Source organism: Barbatula barbatula, assembly GCF_947034865.1.
Source record: "Barbatula barbatula genome assembly, chromosome: 14".
NCBI lineage: Eukaryota > Metazoa > Chordata > Actinopteri > Cypriniformes > Nemacheilidae > Barbatula > Barbatula barbatula.
The window spans coordinates 17,326,191-17,350,119 of record NC_136777.1 but is presented as its reverse complement, the minus strand read 5'-3'; the positions used below and the strand labels follow the sequence as shown (position 1 = coordinate 17,350,119).

At 39.0% G+C, this 23,929-nt stretch overlaps 2 protein-coding genes across 5 annotated transcripts in view; one reads left to right on the top strand and one right to left on the bottom strand.

The window, feature by feature from the left end:
* The window catches only part of mcph1 (microcephalin 1), a 38,034-nt gene that overhangs the window by 6,376 nt on the left and 7,729 nt on the right, over nt 1-23,929 (bottom strand). For 2 of the 4 annotated variants that reach the window (XM_079473377.1, XM_079473378.1), the window contains exons 9-13: nt 22,722-23,873; nt 21,119-21,219; nt 16,593-16,630; nt 15,724-15,886; nt 15,573-15,650 (exon numbers count right to left, since the gene is read on the bottom strand). In XM_079473377.1, the coding sequence (XP_079329503.1) occupies nt 15,573-15,650; nt 15,724-15,886; nt 16,593-16,630; nt 21,119-21,219; nt 22,722-23,873 (1,532 nt within the window). The remainder of the gene's footprint in view (nt 1-15,572; nt 15,651-15,723; nt 15,887-16,592; nt 16,631-21,118; nt 21,220-22,721; nt 23,874-23,929) is intronic. The other 2 variants (XM_079473379.1, XM_079473380.1) reach the window with 1 other exon arrangement.
* Nucleotides 1,510-14,911, top strand: angpt2a (angiopoietin 2a). The gene is made up of 9 exons (XM_079473382.1): nt 1,510-1,884; nt 6,079-6,234; nt 8,135-8,256; nt 8,459-8,685; nt 10,785-10,924; nt 11,443-11,544; nt 11,628-11,794; nt 12,534-12,664; nt 13,924-14,911. The coding sequence occupies exons 1-9, from the start codon at nt 1,600-1,602 to the stop codon at nt 14,082-14,084; spliced, it is 1,491 nt and encodes a 496-aa protein (XP_079329508.1). The 5' UTR covers nt 1,510-1,599; the 3' UTR covers nt 14,085-14,911.

The window sequence follows — 23,929 nt, the reverse complement described above, 5'->3', positions numbered from 1 at the left end:
ACAACTAAAGGTGTGATAATTCAATAATGATAATAATAATAATAATAATAATAATAGAAAAACATGTCAAACGCTTTAATGCAACTGCAAACATCTGATACTATGTGAAAACGCAATCAACTGCGGCTCCGTTCCAAGAAACGGCGATGTGCCGGCAAGAAACGCATGACCATATCAGCCGATGAAGGAGGAATTTATCAGACGATATGAGAACTGAGAATGAATATTTTTAGCTGTTCCATTAACAGGGATCAGGAATCATTCTGAAATGACTATTACAAATGTCCTCTGACCAAGAGCCAGATACTTTTATAAACAAGCTGCCTTTTAGATTTTCTTCCCAAACATATTCCAGGAATGAGGTTAATATGACATTTTTCATGAGAAAATGATTTACAACGTCAGTACATCAATTGTTATTCAAAGGATTTGACTTAAAACATCTACGAATTTAGAATTTCTTAATATTTCTGGACCTGGAGAACAAAACCAGTCTTATTGTCAATCTTACAGCTGAATAAACACGATTTCCATCGATATATGGTTTGTTAGGATAGGACAACGTTTGACAGAGATGCAACTATTTCAAACTCAGGAATCTTAGGGTGCAAAAAAAATACGGAGAAAATTACATTTGAAGTTGTCCTTTGCATAGCATATTACTCACAAAAATAAAGTTTATATATTTATGGTAGGAATTAAAAAAAATATCTTCATGGAACATCAAAGAAAAACGATAATTTTGACCCATACAACACAACGTTGGCTTTTGCCACAAGTATTCCCGTGATACTTAACAAATATGACCCTGGATCACAAAACCAGTCTTATGTAAACTTGAGCTGGTATGAACTCCGTCAAACTGAAGACGGATGTTTAATGTTGATCGCTTTATAAAGAATCCAAGATGGCAAATATGTTACAATTGCATTTGTTCTAGAATCTAAAAGGCGTTTCTTTTTCTTATATAACCCCAAACACTTGCTTGCGTTCAGTTTAAAGATAAAAGTGGGGAATGAATGGTCCCCGACAAACAGTCAGGGATATCTGTGCTTTGAAGAAAAGACTATGCAAGGGGAAAACATCTGGAGTTGTAGTCATATGGTGTGACATGGACATTGCTGAAGCTGCGTTACTTGAAGTATACAGCTGCATCCTGAACTGCCCATCAGAGCCTTTAAGAAAAACACAAACACAGCCATTGTCGGCCGTCCTCTCCCGCCGACCTGACCCACTGTCATGTCTTTCTTTAGATCACATGCAGTCCAGAGGGGAAGTGTTAAATGAGAGCTCCCGAGCTGCCGTCTGGCTCGAGAGCTCTTCGCGCTGCTGGATTGAGAAGCCAGGGGTCATAGGAGGAGCCTGAATATCGGTCCCGCACGGAGGAGCCCATTAGACGGACGAGGGGCGAGTACGAGCGAGTGTCACTCTACCAGCGCCTCAGTGACACAGTCTCCTCCTACTCCTCTTCATGGCATATAAATGAAGCTCACACATAATGCCAGAGCACAATCCTGGACCAGGAGAATAGAGTCATCTCTCTTCATCTACAGCTCCAAGAAGGGGAAACTTTACTTCCACTGCTTGAACGGACACTTGATGAAAATGACCGGGATACTATTTAAGTTTTTTGCGTTAGGTTATTGCCTTCGTTTTGGAGAAGGATTAACGGCTAATTCAGAATCGACGGGGAAGAAACAGCACCAGATCCAGAATGGTCCTTGTATATACACCTTTCTGCTGCCGGAGCTGCAGAACTGTGGAGGACCTTCAAGCTCGCTCAACCAAGTTCAGCGTGATGACCTGGTGGACTACGACAGCTCGGTCCAAAGACTGGAACAACTGGAGAACATCATGGAGAACAACACGCAATGGCTCCAGAAGGTACTTTCTTCTTGTACATCAATGCTAAGAAACACGAGTAGATTTTGCTTTCAAATGCAGATCAGATGTGAAATGTAAAGATTGTGTTTAGCTGCAGACTCGGGTTCAATTTTTAGAGTTGTTCATTGGGTTGTGTCGGAAACATTTTTTACAACCTAAGGGATAGTCAACCCCCCAATAAACGTATGTTCTCATTTTCTCACCTTCGAGTCCAAATCTGTACAAATGTCTTTGTTCTGATGAACGCAGAGAAAGATATTTGGAAGATCTTTACCCGACCTGAGATGACCCGAATCACTTTTTACCCGAACCAGACCCGATAACGATTTTATTTTAAAGCCCCGACCCGAGACCGACCCGATAACGTTAGACCCGAGTCCGACCCATCGTATATATTTTTTAAACCCGACTAGACCTGGATGTAAACCGACGTTTATTAATGAAATTGATATGGCAATGAACACGTTGATCTTCTTGTTTTGCTCTGGCAAATTGCGCAAACTGAGGCTAAATGGGTTGTGAATCAAATCTAAATAAGTGACGACATGGCAACCACTCGCGCGAACATTCTGTCTCAACAATGTGTTCCAAACCGCGTAGCACTGAAATGTGCGCGTCTTTTAATATCTACTTCTGGTCGCCTGGTGGAAGTATGTTTTTCCTGAATACGATGGTAACTACATCGAGTGCAAACCCCTGCAGCGTTGGAAACTTCGGGATTTCAATTCTAAGGTGATTTCAAATCACCGCGACTTTCGGAAGATTTGCGTGGCTTTCAACCGATCGGCTGAGGGTTGGAGGAGAGTTGGTAACTACACACGCACACACACAAGCAACGCGCTGTTATTGTATAGGATGGTTCGGGTCTTCCTCGAGTCAATTAAGCAAAACAATTTTTTACTTTATATTACCCGAGACCCAAAGACACTAATAATATACCCGACCCGTGTCCGAAGCTCCCGTGAATCTTTTAGACCCGAACCCGCTCGGGTCTCGGGCCGGACCTCGGGTTTTCGGATCTAAGTGGACCCGTGAAGACCTCTACTATAAACTACTATGGGAGTCAATGGGTGGCGAGATCTGTTTGGTTATATGTATTCTTCCAAATATCTTTCTCTGTGTTCATCAGAACAAATAAATTTATACAGATTTGGAACAACTCGAAGGTGAGTAACTGATGAGTTTTTTTAACAACCCGTCCTAACTCATGACAGCCGTTCTATTGACAAAATACATTAGCTTCTCTGTATTTGTTTATAGTAGAATGGATTTTTCATTACTGCGTGTCCCCCAATTCTTCTCTGTATTTTTACTTCCCTAGCTGACTTTTACATAACAAACCAGTGTGAATGTTTTGTTCGTTGGTAAAACACACTACTACAACAACATGCTGTTCATGTTACAGTAGCAAACAGCCGCCGCGAATACCGTACACATGTTGATGATGGAAACGTAATGAGGTTCAAAGCCAAACATTACTAAAACAGCACGTTGCTTTTGCATTGTTAAGGCAGAGAGCGCCATGACTTCAGCATGAGTTTCTCACAATGAAACAATGTCACAAGTTCACTCGAGCAGCTTAAAATCAGGAAACATCACGGAGCGCCTTGGTTTGAAGGAATAAACGTCATTCCTTTCAATGGCATCAGCGGAGCAGAGAAGACGAAGGGGCAGTCAAACATATCTCATTATATAAACGGACCAAGAGCTGGATTACATTAACCAGAAAGAAACCGCACTTAAACCCAACCAGACTGACCAGACTGGGATGAAAGTTGGGTGTCTAAGGTTCACGTCAAGTTCAGACTAAAACTGACATGAAACATTTACTGTACTCAAGCAACTAGAGATGGAGGATATAATGCTAAATAAACAGTAATGACTCTTGAATATGTTGATTCTACTGATACTAATGTGGAGTTTTACACATTTTGTGTAAATGAGTGAATCACAAGTGTCACAGAGTAAAGTTAACAGATGGGCAGGAATGGTGTTGCCAGTGTTGTCTGAATTGGGCTTCTTCTGAGGGTTAAAGGTAGAATTTTGTTAATGAACTGTCAGTCTTATGCTAATATATTTATGAAAATAATGTTTTGATATTTTGGGTAGGGTCAGTGGGCTAATTTCTGGCTAGTCTTGATTGCCAATGGGCTGGTTTAATTGCGAATATCTGGCAACCTTGAGCAGAATGAACTGTTTAGTTCCACATACTGTAATGGTATCTGTCCTCATAATTCACTGTTCTAATGGCACTGATGAAAGATCGATATTCTCAAGCACTGCCGTATTTCATTCAGATTAGTTACAAAAACATTGACTTTTATATCTTCATGGGTGCAAAATTATCAATATTTTGACAACTGGAATTGGGGTCTTCCCCAACAGCTGTGAACCCGAAGACCTTAAAGTGACAGTTCACTCAAAAATTAACACTATGTTACACTATAGGCATATTTGATTCATAAGTGGCCTTAACACTTAACACAATTTATTTTGTGCTGGTTAAACAATCTGTCAGAGTATGTGTCAGCGGTTTCGTGTAGATCCACACAAACAAGTTGGATTTTTTGGTTCAGGAGTAAGCAACTGATTAGATCACGAAGCATCAATGGAACGTCCTGCTCGCAGTTCCTTCGACAAATCATGACACCCTTCACGTGAACCCGTGCTCCACAAAACACTCACGATGAGAGGAAGACAAACAAAATCGACCTGATTACACAAACTAAAAATATTTGTACAACAGTGTCGTGACTGTAAATTGCTCTTCCGGACAAACAGCGAAAGACTCTCTTACTCTTGCCATTTTTTTCCTTTCAGCATTCTAGAAATATTTTCATCGAGGATGCAACTTGTCACTCATCATTTCCATCCTGTTTGTTTGAGTGTTCGCTCAGGAACTCAATAGAGGAAACCAACGTACGGATTGGAGGCTCAGACAGTGCTATATGCAGCAATTGGCCTATTCTTATAAATGTATTAAAATATAAATTGTTTAAAATGTTGAGATCCAAAGGATTAGCCATTATAAGAACAAGTTAGCTAAAAATCACGTAACGTCTTGACAGTGCCAGACGTTTATCATTTCAAGCAGCATATTTCAAGGGAAATGACCACCTGCATGTACACTGAAGTTTATGTTAAGAAGCTTAACAAACAAACTGTCTGCTCGACATCTGCTAAAAGAGGAAGAACTGCCTGCCAAGCACACATATTTCTTCAAAGTGGGGATTATTATTATGACAACTGACAGATAAGATATGATTTGCCTTTTGACCCACTCGAAAAGGGGGCATGATAACTGACTATTGAGATGCCAGAAACAATTACTCCATTATAAAGAGATCTGAACTCAGTGCTGGTAAATTAAAGCACAGTGGACCGGAACAAATCTGTCAGGATACTCAATACAAAACTCTCAAATTGAAATTCTAACCACTCACCCATTTAAAGGGTCAGTTCGTAAAAAAAGATCCATTAATTGTGTCATCATTTATTCATTCAAGTGTTGTTCCAAAACTATGGGTTACTTTTGGGGAATGTATGACACGGGCCATAATATAAGATCTTACTTCCTGATAATCTTCTTCACCACCACAGCTTTAAAATCTCAAAGGTAGTATTCACATGCGACATATTTTCAAACACGCAAGATGTCAAGATTGATGCAAGCGAAGCTTAAGAGTTGCATATGCACCGTAGCAAAGAGTAGGGATGCACCGATAACATTTTTAAATATTTTTTTTTTCTGGTATTGCCGATACCTGCAAACCTGATTAACTTTCAATGCAAATTTCACCAAAAATTTCAGTCCGTTGTGTCACACGAGATATCGGTCTTTGGTATCGGTGCATTTTTAAGAATACAAGTAATGTCACAGTGGGTTGGGATGATCTGTTGCCACTAGAGTTTAAAGTTAAAACATGAAAGAGGAAAGGTTGCTTCCAAACAAAAAGACTGTTCATGTCAATAACATGACAAACTGAAAGACGCTTCTCATTTCAAAGGTGCAGGCTGCGTTTCTATATTCTTACCTAACAATAGTATTAGACAGGAACAAACTCCATCTGCAAAACGTACATTCAGCAGCTAAATACAATACCAGAACACATCTACAGTATATTCATATAAAAAACACAGACAGATGTGGTATCATCAGCATCTACTTAATCACATGTCTGATGTCTTTCACAGCTGGAGAACTACATCCAGGACAACCTTAAGCAAGACATGGCCCAACTCCAACACGACGCCGTACAAAACCACACAGTGACCATGATCAGGATCGGGACGAGTCTACTGAGTCAGACTGCTGAGCAGACGCGAAAAATCACTACTGTTGAAGCACAGGTGAGCACTTTAGTTAAGTGTGTACTTCAGAGAACACTAACTCTGTGATTAAGCAAGTAAGATGTCTTGCAGTCTACTTAGGCAACTGCATCTTAATGGTATCTCAAAAGTGACAGATTTAGACTGCTCACTGCAATACACAAATGCATTATGAGATTTCATTCTCTGTGAAGGTCCAACCTGACCAAATTTACGAGAAAGCAATTTCGTATGAATTCGTAGGACGTGAATTGAACAAACACATTTGAAAATAAGACAAAAAGAAGCTCCACCCCAACATCATTGGAACAAACGCAGAACGTATGAATGACATTATATAAACTCATACAAAGGCTACATTTGTCCCATAATTTGGCGTTAGGAGGCATAATTCTGCTTTCCAATGTTCGTAACAGTTTTCGTGTCCGGAGCATGCCGATAGTACTTGAAACTGTTGCCCACTGAGATTTGGAACAGATGGATTTACCCTCCTTGGTTTATCCTTTGTTCTCAAGCCATGTCTGTCCAATGCTATCAAGTTCAAATGACCCACAACAAAGCCATTTTGCCTGAGTTCAGTTTCTTAAACCGTTTCTCCAGAGGTGACATCCTAACCCAAAATACAATAAGCATGTGTATGTCAATACCCTACTCAACATGCTTTGCCCTGAGTTGAATATGATTGTTCCGTTTCTTTCCGGGGGCAAAAGCAAACTTTTCCCCACTTCAACTCACATTTGCAGTCAACAATGAAATGAACAGTCTAAGCTTTCAATAAAGAAGTCTTTAAACACAGTAATCAAAATCCATTCAAAGATGTGAAACTGCAGTGAGTGACCCTTTAAAGTCCCAGTGAAATTAAAAACGACAATTCCCCAATGTCATGAAATATTGCAGCATTTACTCTAAATAGATTATCAATGTGGGTCATTCTCTTTTTAAAATTTGTGTGCCCTCATACATTTTAGTTAAAATCTGAAAATGCACTGTTAGACGGCTTGGGCGGAGCATCCGTTAACTCCTCCCCTTCAACTGTCAGTGTGCTTGAAAATATGAAAGTTACGACACTCACATAGACTTCCATAGGAAGAATGGCATGCGGCAGTAACTTTGAATAATTCAAAGACTGATCTCATATTTATTTCTCACAAGATAAAATGCTGCTATAAATGTAGTCATCGAAGTAATCAGTGTACACGATGTGCTAATACTTAGCTAAATGTATGCAATTACAGTTGCTGTTGTCTGTCCCGCTAGAATCCTTTTACATATGTTGACAGCATGGCTTTGATTGGAACTACCGATGGCTCCATGAACCATGTGACCACACTGTGGCGAGATCGAGTGTCGTAACTCTCATATTCAACGGCTCTGGCCAGTTCCATTTCAAAATCGCCACGCCCACTGTTTCCTTCATTTAAAGTTCCATTTCACTCAGAAAAGCGTCAAAATATGGAAGTGAAAACAATAGGAACTTCTGGTTCACAGGGACTTTAACATCCAAATCACAAAAATCGCAAAAATCTTTACTCTATAATAAAAAATAAATGGTTCATATAGCATTGGACTAGAAGGTTCTTTCAGGCATTAAAAATGGGTCTCTCTCATCTCGTTTGTTCTTGCATGTACCATGGCTAAACACCACGAAACACTCTGGGGACTTTTGTGTGAACATTCTTTTAAAGAATGCCTCACGTACTGAAACGCATACAATTGGAAGATGAGAGAACCTTCATTCAGCAAAAGTGAAACAGAAAAACACAAATTAAGATTTCATAGATGTTATTATATGAGCAGTCATCAGTTTCAACCTTGCCAAATAGTTCACGTAATGACACATCTTTTCAAGGCTGTTGCAATTAAAGCCGAGTCTTATCTGAAAGCTTTCTGTGGGAAACACAAAGTCTTTTTTCATCTTCAGGTTATTAATCAAACAACTCGACTTGAACGTCAGCTACTTGAGAACTCCATTTCAACCAGCAAACTGGAAAAAGAAATTCTGCTGCAGATAAATGAAATCAACAAACTGCATGATAAGAACAGGTAATAAATACAACAGTTCATAGTTAACCCGGCAAAAGTCAATAAACACCACTCCATTCGTTAGCTTTGCACTTCACACAATACAGTAGATGTGTGAGTATTGCATCTAAACATAAGCTTGTATTAACCAACAATCTTTACCATGTAGGGGTGTAATCCCCCTTCAATGTTTTAAATGCTACTTCTCTGGGTTTTCCCTCAGCTTCCTGGAGAAGCGAGTGGAGGAAATGGAAGGGAAGAGAAACACAGAGCAGGACAACTTAAAGGAGGAGAAAGAGCAGCTGAAAAAGCTGGTGGAGAAGCAGACCACCATTATAAAAGAGATGGAGCAGCAGCTGCTCCGCGCCTCCTCTGATAACTCTGCCATGAAACAGCAGCAGCAGGAGTTGACCAATACCGTCAACAATCTAATCCACACCATCTCTCCGGGTAAGCCGCCGACCGCCAGTGTCAGTATTCCACTTATCACATGTGAGATCGGGACAAAACAGACTTCCAAAACAATATCATGCCAGCTCACCGCCAGCTGTTCAAATGTTTGTGAAGAGGTTTGACAAAAATCAGTCTGCTGCATAGATAGAGACCGAGAGAAAGATAATTATCATTAAAGTACAGAAAACACTACATGTTGTTTTTGTCATTGATCCACATGAACGACAGAGCCCGGGGACTATTAAAAACAAAATGGTTGTTATCTGGGAATAACGAACCTGCAGATGTCCCGACTGGCTAATCAGAATCAAGCATTCGACAGAGTCGTGTTATGCACCTTTTTCTTGACGTCTCCATAGAGGGCACCATTACCGCGAGTAACTTCCCGTTTGATACTCCGCACTTCCGTTTTGTATTTGTTACCATGTTAGAGGACATTTCTGTTAATGGTTAGAAATTAAGTTTCTCAATGAATTTTTGCGGTAGAAGGCCGTCACAACAGCCACAGAAACCTTATGAACGAGTGTTACCACGTGACACAACAAGAGCGTAAAGTAAATGACATTTAAAGACGGCTCGGTCTTCGCTCTGACTACTGCATTCTGCACTCTCAAAAACATCACAACGTATTGTTTACTTCGTTATTTACATTATTGTTATTGCATAGTATATCGCTACACATGAAGCATACATCCAGGGCTACGTGACATAGTAATATTAAACTAAATAATGTATAAATTGTTATAGTTACGCAGTGTTCAAACAAAAATTCACATTGGATGACACACAAAATACTTAAGTAGCGTTTATTTCCTATGTAATGCATGTTTTTAAGTGTATGTTTGGCCAAGTCAGCATTGTAGCTATATAAATAAAGGCACGTTCAACAACACACCAGCTCTATCGCTACATGATACACCAGAACCAGTCTCACTGAAGCATCCAGATGTCTCAAATACTAGGTTATTTTATAAAAGATCCAACGCGATGTCATCAGGTTTATTTATATATGGTGTGGGTATCAAAACCTTCCCGTTAGATTGGACGAATTCTTGCCATAACCATCAACAGTTCACATTTCTAAAGTCCAGTGTTCTTAACAGGGGAGTCACAATGTTAATGCTGCGTAAAGTGTTGTTATTATCGTAAAGTTCTTGGCCGTCTACATACATAAGACGATATATAAAATGTGCCTGCTGGCAGGAGTTTAATGTCATCATCCCAGTAGATGTCGCTGTCAAACTTCTCGTGGTGAGAAACAAAGTTGCTTTTTACTTTCTAGGTTAAAAACTCATGCCGTGCAGCCCCTGTGAAATAATTTAGAAACTGCTCTTTGACATTATGCTGTTTAAAATGACATTTTTATGTCCGTTTAAAAGTTTTGAAGCTAACTTTGTAATTTACATTTAGTCATTTAGCAGATGCTTTTATCCAAAGCGACTTACAAAGAGTTCGGGGAGCAAGAAGCAAACTGTTTTTTTTCATTTCGCTTAGTAATGCCTTACTGATGGGATCAAGCGGCAAAACGGAAGTCTTAAGCATTAGCCCTAAGCGCATACGCAAAGGCATAATGGGTAATTTCTCGCATTGGGAAAATGGTGGATAAATAAGCAATAAGCTACAAGAGGCGATCTTGTGAATACAGTCATCGTTAAAGGACAACGCAAAGTGTCAGCACCCTCTTTAGCTGTGACTATATTCACAATATAACACAGCTGCTCGTAGCTTACTGCTTTCATGAATGTGAAAACAAAATGTGACATTTTTAAGATCTTTAAAATTACATGAGGGTGAGCAAATAAGGACACAATTTTCATTTTGAAGGTGAACCATTCCTTTCATTTTGGTAAGGGACCGATGCTACAAAAATAACCATCAGCCACATTGTGACTCTAACAGTATTTCAATAAAGCCATCAGTTTATTTTGGTGCTTGATTCTGATTGGTTGTGCCGTGTTAAGCCCTTGCAAAATCCCGAAAGCATACAGCTGGCCGCATTACAAGCATCACTGCGCCACTGTATATTTCTGCCCCTGTGTTGCTTGGCAACACCTTTGCAATAATATTTGCATTAATATCATTACGTTTTCTTAAAGACAAATTTCTAGGTGGCAGTTCAGCGATGATGCAGGATAACCCAGATCAGTACAATGACTGTGCTGCAGTTTTCAAGTCCGGGAACAAAGACAGTGGGGTCTACTCGCTGACCATACCTGATACAAAACAACAATTTAAGGTAAGAACTCCATTCAAGATCATCAACCAGTTTCTATTGAATCACCGGATATGCTATTCTTTCATTCGTTAAATCTGAAACCGATGAATTTTTCATTATATCATTATTTTATGTGTGTTTGACACCTCATTCCAATACCTTCATCCAAACCTAAGTAGCTAAAGACCGAGTGCTACCACAATAACAAGTCAAAAACATTTACTTTTTTCTAGCATAACAGTCCCGTAGGTTTTAAAGCTGTCCTTGCAAACCAACCAGCAAGCAAACTCTCTTTTGCTGTATTCGTGAACATGCCGGCCGACCGACAGCAATCTCCTAAGATACCTTTCACTAGCAGTAACTGAAGTCTGGCAATTCACCATCCTTTCACACTTCGCAGCGTTTTGAGAAAGTGGCCAAAAAGCTTATTTGTTTATGTTAAACCTCGAAAGAAAGGCATGACATGAGATTCAGTTTATACAGAAGAGTCTTGAACGACCAAAACAGAAGTTGCCAGTAATTTACCGTCTGTGTTTCAGGCCTACTGTGACATGGAAACAGATGGAGGTGGATGGACCGTCATACAGAAGCGCTTCAATGGCCTGGTCGATTTTCATCAAACGTGGCAGAACTACACGGCGGTAAGGATTCAGCAACACTCGCATCCTAATTTTATCCCAAGATCAGGATGAAATTTGACGCATGGATCATGTGTCCACCTCAGGGCTTTGGTGACGTCTCCGGTGAACATTGGCTGGGAAATCAATTCATCTCCAAGCTGACACAAGCAAAGCAGCATGTGCTGAGGATAGAGCTGATGGATTGGGAGGGAAACGCAGCTTTTTCCAAATACGAGCAGTTTTCACTTGATGGAGAGAAGCAGAACTACAGGTGAAGAACGATAGTGTACTTCAAACACACCATCATGGAACGTTTCATGTACTTTTGTAATTATCCACAAATACTAATGATCACACATCCCAGCAATATACTGTAGAGCAATGCTGCGATACGAAATGCCCCCACACCTAAACACAATGGGTTTCATATTGTACACACAGACTCTCAGCATGATCTCTTGTTTGAAATGAAACCGCAGGAAGCTGTGTATACTGTTGATGTGGTGAACACCCATATCAACACTGCCGCTGGTTTGACTCATGTTGTCATGAAATCCCCGGAGACCTGGCACACAATTGTCAAAGCTCCAAATGAAATATTTGGTCATCTGGAAATAGTTACTGCCTGAGTAACGCAAAAACATGATACAGCGCAGTCCGGCGTCCCTGGGACAACTTTTGCCATTTGATCGCTAAACAAGCACAACACAGCTAACTGCCGTTTTTATAGTAAAATCAAGATGGCTTTGTTCCAAAGCCAAGTAGCTGTGGACGTCCTACATGGGCATCTAGGGGGCGATTCAATTGTTTTCGATCTGCTACTACATTAATTGATGCTGTGATCAACTGTCTCCATTGTCACTGAGCTTGTCTATATTCCTAGGTTGGTTGGTTCTTGTCACATGACCTGCGCGTGCGGGATTCCGAAGTGTAAATAATTGGAAAATTGATGGCCTCTTTTATACCTCATAAAATTCAGTTGCCTTGCTCATAACTCTGCAATTTCACAGGATACACATCAACGGTTACAGCGGAACAGCCGGGAGAACCAGTAGCATGGGCCAGCCAGGCAGTGACTTCAGCACAAAGGATGTAGATAATGACAAGTGTGTTTGCAAATGCTCACAGATGCTCTCAGGAGGTAAGAGCAGGTTGCTTTTTTATTCCTCTGGCTTCATAAATCATAAATCTCATTGTAGTGATTTCTCAGAGTTTCCTCAATTGAACTTTGGTACTTGGCACTTGCCCCAGAAATCTGTATAGGAGGCGCCTTGCATTTTTGTAGTTGGGTCATGGCTTACAAGCAGAATTAGTCAGGAGTTAATCAGTGATCAGCTCATTTGGGAATTTGGCCTTGACATTAATGGCCTGGGAACTGAAGACTCGCTCTCGCTTACACTGCAGTTTCTTTCCGTGGCGGGGTTGACCATGGTTTAAATACTAAATACTCAATTCTTAGCAGATTTATACAGTCCGAAACAAAACTACAACTGAATTCACGAGGCGTTTTACAGGCTTACTCTATTTACAAAATGTTACAGGTGAAGCACCGATAATCTCACAACATTAAATATATATAATCTTTTATTTATATACGTTTATAACATTATATACAACAGACACACACATATATATGTTAGTGCTGTCAATCGATTAAAAAATTATCTGATTAATCACGATAAATCACACATAACATTTTTAAATATACATTCTCATGATTTCACATTTAATTTCCAAATTAATGTACAAACAACAGATTACTTTAACAGCATTATTTTATGAATGAGAGCCAACATTCCGATATTAGTACTATAATTTATGTCTCCATTAAATTGATGATTTTCTCTTTATTTGAACATTAATTATAGCCATTCAACAGTAAAATCGAGAGCTCTCATGTCTAACATGTAGGAAATATACACGAAATGTTATGAAGTTCTCAAACACGTTACAGTTTTTAATGCTAAATTCTAAATTAAATACAGAATCAAAGCTACAAAACACATTGAATTCTTCTTTACTTTTGTTCTTTGATTAACATTGATGACAAGAGTCACAGCAGCAGATTTAAGTATACGGTCCCTTTAAGAGCTGCCGCTCAACACAGATCTGGCCAGATCTGCAGCTTAATGCCGCGTACAAGTGGTATATCTATACTGAACGTGTTAAATTGCATTTAAATAGTTTAAAGTCCTTCACGCTTTAAGAGCGTTATTATGTAATGTTACGCTAGACAAAAGATAACAAAATTATCACATGTGTTAACACTGGCAACCCTTATATATCATTATATTTATATATAGATGTATTTTTTATATTTATATATTATAACTACAATTTCTAATGTACGCAGGTGCTTCAAACATAATAAGTTCATTTATGTAAATGTTTATATTTTAGGTTGGTGGTTTGACGCATGTGGACCTTCCAATCTCAATGGCGTTTACTACCAGCAGGGGCAGAACACAAATCGTTTCAATGGCATCAAATGGTACTACTGGAAAGGTTCTGCATATTCACTAAAGGCCACGACTATGAAGATAAGACCAGCAGACTTCTAAACCGCACGATCCCGTGCACGATCTTTACCGAGGTCACAGTTTTCCTATCCAATAGGAACATGTACTTCTTATAGACTTCTGTTTAGAAGACAAAGCACTTATGAAAGCAGCTTTGTTTAGGTGTTACGCCGTTAATGTATTCAATACAACAACATAACGTGACCTTGGATGGAGCATCACCAAAGTAAAAGGAAACATGAACTCTTCTTGTGAGCCACAGGTGTTGTAATTGGGACACACACCTGCAGATTGACCTACCTTGATGCTTCACAAGATTTCTGACATCTTGTAGATGTCGAGACAACCAGAATTAGTATTTTCTATTTTTAGGGTGTTTATTTTTATGTAATGAATATATTGTAAATACTAGATGATTTGCAAATTTAGGTTTTATATAAATGTCAATGTGACTATGGTACAAGTGTAAATTAAACAAATAATGCCTGATCGATTGTTAAAGCTGTCGTTTAAGCATGGTTTAATGCTTTGGGCCTTTTAAACCACACAGATCTTTTAAAGTGGGCTACATGTTGATGCACAATTACAGTCATTTAATGAAAGATACGAGCACGGTTTTTCAAATTCAACCAAAATACTGTCCATGTCGGTATTTCTATGATATAGTGTGTCCTAAAGTACACTTGAAATGAGAAGTAAATATATTGCAAGTTTAGACTTCATGTGTCCTGATACTATCTGTACATTCTGTTTTCAACCTGTTCGAAAATATATCTGTACAGCGACTGGTAGAAACTACCATTACTAAACTATTTTGACATAGAGAATAACTTATTTGCTATAGATACAATAAAACGTATGTTTATGTCAAGAAATCGTGTCAATTTATTTCGTCCTTTTCATAGTTGTGCGTTGTATACGAGGAGTTTGCTAGCCATGATGTACTTTTTGGTTTTATTGTTTTCATCATATCTGACATAAAACAGGTCTTCAAAGTGCTTTTTTTTTTTGCAGTGTTTTAAGCTTCTTCTGCGTGAGAACAGACTCATTTACTGTTTCCCACAGTTTGACTGTCTGTCGGTGTTTGTGATCAAGTGTGCACTAATCTCACTAAGTTTGGGGATAAAAGAGGAATGAAAATATGTTTTCATATCAACAAAAACTCTTTTCATTGTCCGTGTTAATAAAAAAAAATGTTTGTGATGGAAAAGGCCACTTATTTAGGACATCATGGATATATTTTCATGACAGTTAAGCATTTAGCTGAATTAGTAATAGTATTTGGTCTGTATATTAAACCTGGAACTGTTTATTTGCCATTAGTGTCCTTTCTCAAATTTTCATTCAAACCAGAATTAAATAAAACGGTTTTATACTAAATAAAAACAGCTAGCACAGCCTAAAGTTTCTCAATTAACACATTAATAGCGTTGTGGCAATAAGAATTCATTCAAATTCTTTGTAGTTTCTTTACCAAAACAAAAATACATCGGACAGGTTCAGTGAGATGACAGACATGGATGTACTCACAGGTGCAGCGGGGAAATGATCAGAAAGTTCATACGGTTCCTCAGGAACCCACTGCCTGTGCTCCAAACACCAGAGGACCTGCTCAAACCAGGAAAATAAATATAAAACAACTGAAAAACTAATACGCATAAATCCAGTATGTCATACACACCCATTCAAAGGAGAGGATCCAGCATCCTCTTGCGATGCCCAATAAGATGTTAAGGGTTCGACGGGGACTGCCGGCCACGACGTGAGTGGTGCTTTCACACACATCATCCACCACTGTAAAACCACCCAGACTTCTGATCAACTGGAAGACAACCTCCTGCTTTCTAGAAAATGCGCAATAACAACAGGCTTTACTCGTTATTTTGCTTTCATGTTACATTTGGTGGCTGTCTTTCCAAAACCTTGGATGTCCAAAGGCACAGTTTTTCAGGAAACTGAAACATGAAGGGTGTCTAATAAAACGATTATGGGGAAAAATTAAAATCATATGGAGATACAAGGTTTCAGAAAGCCAGCAGTGATTTATAACGTACTGGTGAAATATGACATGCATAACTTAAACCCAATGCTTTCATAAAAGAGATGAAAATGTTTCACAATATACAGTACTACAGGGGCATTATGACCGTAAATAATGTATGGAATTGAGAACTGGTAGAAATCAGGGCGACACTTCAGTATGGGGGGCAATTCTCACTATTAACAAGCCTATTTTGGGCATATTGGTTGTTTATTAGTATTTATAAAGCACATATTCTGCATGACCATAATCTACATCCCTAATCCGACCCAATACCTAAACCTAACAACTCCCTTAATAACTATTAATAAGCAACAAATTTAGAGTTTATTGGGGGAAAGTCGTAGTTAATGGTTTGTTAATAGCAAGAATTGCCCCCTATACTGAAGTGTGACCCAAATCGGTGGTCTCTCTTTTAGAGAGTGTGTAATTAGAATGACATTCTTTAGTTTGTAGATGACTATTGTATTTTTTTATGCATTTTTGAGAAGACAACTACATATACTTACTCAGTGGGCATGCTTGTCATTACCAAGGATCTATTTTTCTAAAAGACAAGAAAAAAAAAACATAGAAAAGTTAAATACTTTCTTCACTTCTCTATCACGCCGTTTGATTTCATTCACCTAAACATCTACCGTCTCAGTCACATGCACTTCTGCGCTCTTGTTTTGATGAACGGCAGTAAACACATGCCGGATATCTGCATATTTAGCGAACGGAGAGGAAACCAAAGCCCAAGGTCGTGAGGGCGGGAAGCGCTTGAGAGTCATTTAAGCAGAGAACAGTGTGGCACTACTTCATCCGTTCTCTGTACCCTGGCCCCGGCACAACAGCTCCGTACAAACACATGAACGACCTTCCTCTCTGTTCCCCTGCAGGAAACTGAGGTTTACATCCATCAGTGAACAGGGCAACCAAAACAGCTTCATCCATAACATGTTTACAAAGATGCTTTCTGACACCATGACACATACGCACGGCCAGGTGCATACATATGACTTCCGACTTGCCCTAAGAGAAGAAAAGTGGAAAAAACATGAAATTCTGTAACAGCATAAACAATATGCGCCATTTGCCTTTGAAGTTGAAATAAAAACATCTGTCAAATTTTACACGCTTCTGATTTAGCTGAATTGTTTTTGAGGCGTGTGCACAATACATCTAAGCTGTGCAAACAGTGGCACATTGAATGTTAAAACACGACCACGGTTCACATTTTAAAGGGTCAATGGTGTTGGATGTAAAAGCATTCAATGAGTATAAGGTTAAAGCCCCCTTCACTCATCAAAGGGGTCTGTGCGTTGCTGAAATGTTGGTATATTGTTCGCATTCAACATTACATGTGACCACACCTAACTTACGGTCCATTATGTTCAACATCTTTCATCATTAGCAACATAGGCCTCATGGTTTCCCCTTGACTGAATCCGAAAGAAATCTTTTAAGCAGAAGAAGCAAGAAGAAGAGGCTGGGAAAAGATGTGACGCTAAAAGACAAACTGAGATCTGATTCGATAAGCTTGGGTTACTTTGGTTAATGCCTGCTGAAGTTCGACCCGCGTGCACGACGCAGGCCGTGTAAAGGTGCGTGAACCCAACACAAAGAACTGGTGTGAACTTCAATGAGCGCTTGTTTCCAATAAGGCCGGCACAAATGAAGGAAATTCTTCAGGGTATGACACACCAAACTTGGTGGCCGGTTCGTGCACTCTGATATGAGGCCTCTATTCACAGAGAGGAGGGTCAACCTCTGTTTCGGCCTTTCCCAAAAGAACTATTAAAAGCTTTATAGATTTGATAGATTGCAGGCTTGTGTCGCGGGCCACATGACATCATCAAACCAAATAGGTTAACAAGCTTTTGTTTTGCCACGGCGTTGGAGGCATATATGGGTTTTGCAGCTTTAGTTAATGCCTGTTAATTTGAGGCCTGTGTGCTTATTGTCTATCCTAAAACTATTTGTATAAGCTTACAGTTGTGAGCGGACTTCATTAAATTTGTATATATATATATATATATATATATATATATATATATATAAAACAAAAAAAGTTGCAGACTGCAGCTTTAAATTTGGCCTCTTAAAAAAAGAAAGAAAAAAAACCTGTAGTGGCTCATATCACATTTGCATGCACGTCCAATACATTGATCTCTATACTGAGAATTGTTACATGGCAAGGTTAAATATAATGTCGATCCCCAACACCACCTGCAACTGACTAGCAATGTCATGTAGAAAGAAAGGGAATCCTTTGCTTAAGCTTTAATGTAAACCAAAGACTATTGGCAAAGGAAAAGGGGACCCTTTGATACGTGCCACTCTAACTTCCTGTTTCAAAAGGAAATACATCAACACAGGAAAGAAAACAGCACTGGTCAAGCATGGGCTCTGTAAGGCAAACATTCAAGAAATAAAGCGGAAGACAATAACAGCGTCATAGAGCCTCTAGATCAGTTACATTATTTCAATATTTAAAGGAAATGTGATGTATTCTTCATGCAACCGCGTTCGCTCCATATTTGCATAATCTCATAAATGCACATCTTATCAAAAACTGTGTTGCAGACTATACCGGTCTTAACAATAACCATGATATTAATAAGTATCATTATTGATATCATGTAAATACTACACATACGATAATATCGTATATAATGCTGTGTATTGTTCAACACAGGTTTTGCACCTGTTTAACATTTTTCCTTCACATCCACAATGGTTAAAAACTCTCTGTCTCAGCTTACTCGTATTGAGAGTGAGTAAAAAAAATGAACGATAAAAAAGCCTGAGACCTGAGAATTCAAATAAATTGAACAAGGCACAAAAAAAAGCATGGACTTGTTGAGGTGCAGGACCCCAATTTTGCATAAAGGTGGAGCAAATGTGCAAAAACCGTTACTCTTATAAAAAATCCAGCCATTTTCATGCCTGTGATAGGCCCGATTCACATTCGCGTCTTTACCGTGCGCGTATTCGTTATTTTAATAATTATTCTTATGTAGACGTGTGCGCAAATAGGGGGCGACGCGGTCATGATGTGCATGCAGTGAGCACATTCGTCTAGTCGCGTTGGCGCTGCATTGAGATTGAAATAGATAACTTTTCAGAGTGCCGAAAACGAAATGTGATTCTGGCCTTAGACCTCTCCTTAACTTCAAACCTGACATTAAGATCGCTTGTGAGGTCATCCACCCGCTTCTATCATCTAGAATATACCTATAGATACAGTCAACTTGAGTCCTGAAGCAAGGGCTCATGGATGATGACAAACATCCATCTTTGAATTCTTCACCACAATGGATTAAACCCTGCTAAACTTGCGATGAACTGACACGGCTGACATCACACGGATATGATATCAAACCAAGATAACGTCTGGAGATGAAAGCCGCTTGCTCCTCTCTGCGGCAACACAGAGTTTAGTTCAGGCTGAGGGAACGTGAAAGAGCTCTCGGCCAGGTGTGTGTCACAGTCACACCGAGAACACACAGGAAGCCAGAAGAGAAACAAAAAGTCGAACTTATAACAGCAGCTTCAGAGCCAATTACTATGCTCCATTACTGGGCCATGCCATGCTGCTCCATGGAGACAGATAACTGAAAGCTCAAGTGCTGGAAAAAGACTTTCATTCTCACTCTGTATGAAAGACCGGTTGTTGAAGCAATAGTTCACCAAAAATTGAAATGATCTCACTTTACTCACCACCATGTGTATACAACTTCCTTCTTCAGATAAACAAAGATGATACCCATCACTTGTATAGAACCCAACATTTTAAAGCTCCAAGAAGCACATCCAACCATTATAAATGCGTTCAAATGACTGAAGTTGTTTTTGTTCTTAAAGGGGTAGTTCACCCAAAAATAAAAATTACGTCATGAATTACTCACTCTCTAGTTGTTCCAAACATAATATCTTCAGTTGTGTTCAACCAAACAAAAAATATATATAAAGTAATTTTTCCTACTATGGTAGTCAATGGGGTCCAAGCACTGTTTGGTTATAAGCCTTCTTCAAATATCTTTCTCGGTTTTCACCGGAACAAAGACAATTGTAAAGATTTGGAACAACTCGAAGGTGAGTAAATGATGAATGAAGAATTTGTATTTTTGGGTGAACTATCCCTTTAATTCATGCTAATTTGAAACCTATAATTCGGTTGTTAAGTGGCGTGGTGACGTCAGGCTTAACAAGCGGATAGCACTAAATTCACAAACGATGTTGACACATTGATCACTTTATATGTCATTATTTCTCGCGTGTCATAACTTGTTATTCAATTTGCTTCATACGTAATTATTAGGGATGCACAGATACAGTTTTTTAAAGACAGAGTACCGATATTTTTTGGCCCATTATGAAAAAATAACAAACTTTCGAAGAAAACGTCACAACAAATTTCAGTAAGTTCTGTCACATGAGGTATCGGTGCATTTTTACGACTACGAGTACATGAGCTTAGTTTTTGGCCCGATGCCGATATAGTTTCGGTGCTTCCATTATAATCATATATTTTGTCAAAAGACACGTGAGAAAACATTATATTCAATGTTATCAACGAGCCGCCATTATTGGATTTAATATATTCTATATTGCTAAGGTAAAAAAATGGAATGGTTTTCTTTTTACCTAAAGAAAGTTTGTCATCCACATCTGGGATGTAAATGATGAGAGAATTTTAAATTTACATATAAAAACCAAATCATAAATGTTTGATTGTATTGAATTTTTGGTGGTGTAGTGATCAGCTGGTAGGTAGCGACCCTACAATGTGTTGCAGGTCTTATTTCATAGAAAATAAAACCTACTAAATGCAAAATCCCAATGTAAGGAGCCATACAAACAAATCGCCCAACCGGGGAATTTTGTAGTATTTTGACCGCTAAATGCTAACCTATCAAGTAAAACTACAAATTTCTTTAAAAAGTTCCTCATTGTTAAAGCTCTTCACTAAACTTTTTCTTCAAGAGTAAAGAAAATAGGCCTTTAGTACTTCAAAAGCAAAAACAACAACAATCTGTAACCACTTTACCTTAACATATCTGTCCTTTTTCATAGTTGCACGTTTGCTGCACATCTCAGAAGTTTTCGCGTTGAGTCCATCGGTTGTGCTCTTGTTTTCTTTGCCTACGACTGAAAGCATGCAAAACAACAAAAGATAGTTGAGAGCAGAGCAGCAGGTGTGCTGTGACATAGATAAGAAGGAGGGTTTCTTTAATTCACAGAATATTTACTTCTTTTAAGTTAAAATAAACTGCAGTATGAACATTTCATCTTATCACAGCTCAACAGAGATGCAGGTTTCACATTATCTCTAAAAAGCAGCAAACTCTTTTCAAGTTTTAAGAATATGTCGCCAAGCTATTCAATGTAATAATAATGTCTGGAATGTTAACATTTCATCTGATGTCACGCTTTCACATTTGATCTATTCTGTGCAAATGTGAGCCTTTAGAAAAACAGCTAGCTACATTGCCTCACCAAATTTGGACAAAAATGGTCCATTTATCTACTCGTGTCATAGAAAACCTGTATGTGACCCTGTGGACCACAAAGGAAGATATTTTGAGAAATGTGTTTTGTGTTCATACAATGAGAGTCAATGAAGGTCAATGTTGTTATCAACCTTCGTTAAAACATCTCTTTTGTGTTCTGCAGAAAGAAAATCATACAGGTTTGGAAAAACACGAGGCTGAAATGATGATACAATTAAAAATTTTAGCTGAACTTTCCCTTTAAGACAATTTTTTTTGTCAAAGGCCAAAAAAAGTCAAAGCAAGTTGCATTGGGAAACTTAACCTCCAGATTGAATTGCGTTTCTGAGCTATTTTGCAATGACTTAAGCAACTAGTGATTTTTAGTGGATATATGAAGTCAGTTCCCCTCAACATCACACAGCCGCACTAGTTATAATATTATCTAGAGACATATTTTACAAACACCAGACTATTGATAGACAACCACAAACTAAAATGTACACTGCCCATCTGAAAAAAGTCACACACTAATATTTCATTGGACCGCCTTTAGCTTTGATTATTTTCAATAAGCTTCTGTAATGTCACAACATTTATTCCTGTCCATTTTTCTGCAAGATCTTTTCCAGCACATCCCAAAGATTCTCAATGGGGTTAAAGGAATTGTTCACTTTTTCCATCCTACATTTTCATGATAATTGAATATGTTGAAAGTGAACAATTCCTTTAAGGTCTGGACTCTGTGGTGTCTCATGCTCCCTGAACCACTCTTTCACAATTTGTGCCCGATGAATCCTGGCATTGTCATCTTGGAATATGCCCGTGCCATCTGGTCATTCGGTATATTCAGGTTGTCAGCTGACCTCATTCTGTGGCCACAAAACGTTGCCGAACCTTCAACTCCAATCCAATGGGAGGCTCTTGCCTATTTGCTTTGTTAAATCCAGGTGGTGACTTTTTTTGGACGGCAGTGCATTTCTTTTGTGAAATGTATTGCTTGTGCTATCGATTTAATATTTAATGATATTATCTAATGCAACTCCATTCATGACATACTAGCCCACTACATATCTTGCACACCGTTTAGTTATTTAAAGGGAAGATAAAGTGTTGACATTTTAAAATACTTTATTCAATCATATAATAAAATTGACATACTTTTCAAAGTCATTCTCTTTTCAATACCATGATTGGGAGGAGGTTCAGGACTCTTCTGAAGCTTCACATTAACCGCTGTGGATGATGTCAGAGATGTAGCCGTCCATCCCTTTCTTTCATTGACAGGACAAGGTTTATCCGAACACTCATCATTCTTCTCTTCAGAGGAAATTACACAGCTCCTCAGTTTCTTTGCAGATGGCTGGAGTTTGATTTCTTCAGATCTGGGCCTTTCCCGCACCTCAGACCTCACGGACAAACGCTCAGGCCTCGATACGGGATTCTCAGGGAGTGTTTCCTCACTCTTCTTCACAGTGTCTGAAGAGTTCAACAGGATTTCTCTCACATCGATATTTCCATGTTTACGCTTTGTACCAGCTGATTTTGCAGAGGATTTTCTGCCTTTCTTCTTGTTGGGATCCTCCAGGTCAAAAGTGGGCAGGTGAACATTTTCTGAGGTCGAACCAAATAAAGAGACCCTCCGTTTGAGGCTGTTGTTGGCTGGAGAGAAGAAATCTTCAAACGCCTCCTCGTCATTAACATCCGGACTACTACAAAGATTACTAACAGAGTCAGCAGAACGCGAAGCAGCGGAGGTTCGTCGCCGACTTGATATTTTAGGAACAGGCTTGGGAGTACTGGGCTGACTTTTCTGAAAGATGTCCTCATTTTCTGTAAGACTCTGGGCTGCTGAGGAGGACTTTCTGGTGCGGTTTTGTTTTGAGCTGGTCTGTACATCATTGGAATCCTGTACAGTTTTCCTATTTCTTTTTTTCTGAAACCGTTCTAAAAAGGAAGGTGTAGGTCTTTCAGGACTGCTGTATAACTTGGTTTCAGGTTGATGTTTAATGTGTGACAAGTTTTCAGAACTGGCTTTCTGAATGAAGCTCTCTAAAGTAGACTGCTTCTGTTTTTCAATATTGTTCACCAAAGACTTTCTTGATCTTGAAGATACTGCAGAGACTCCAGGATTTCTGTCCATGTTGGACATATCACAAACAGCTGCCTTGTTGGGCTCAGGAGGTGTCTGGTTAATTTGTGTGCTAGTTAGTTTTGTCGTTGACTTCTTATTGTCTTTCTGGTTAGTTCTGTCATCTTTAACCTTTGAGGAGCGCTGGCGAGACGTTGAAAAACAATCCAAAGGCTCTTCCTCTGCAAAACAATGTGTGGGGCTTCAATATTTTCAGTTTGAAGCAACATAAATGTTT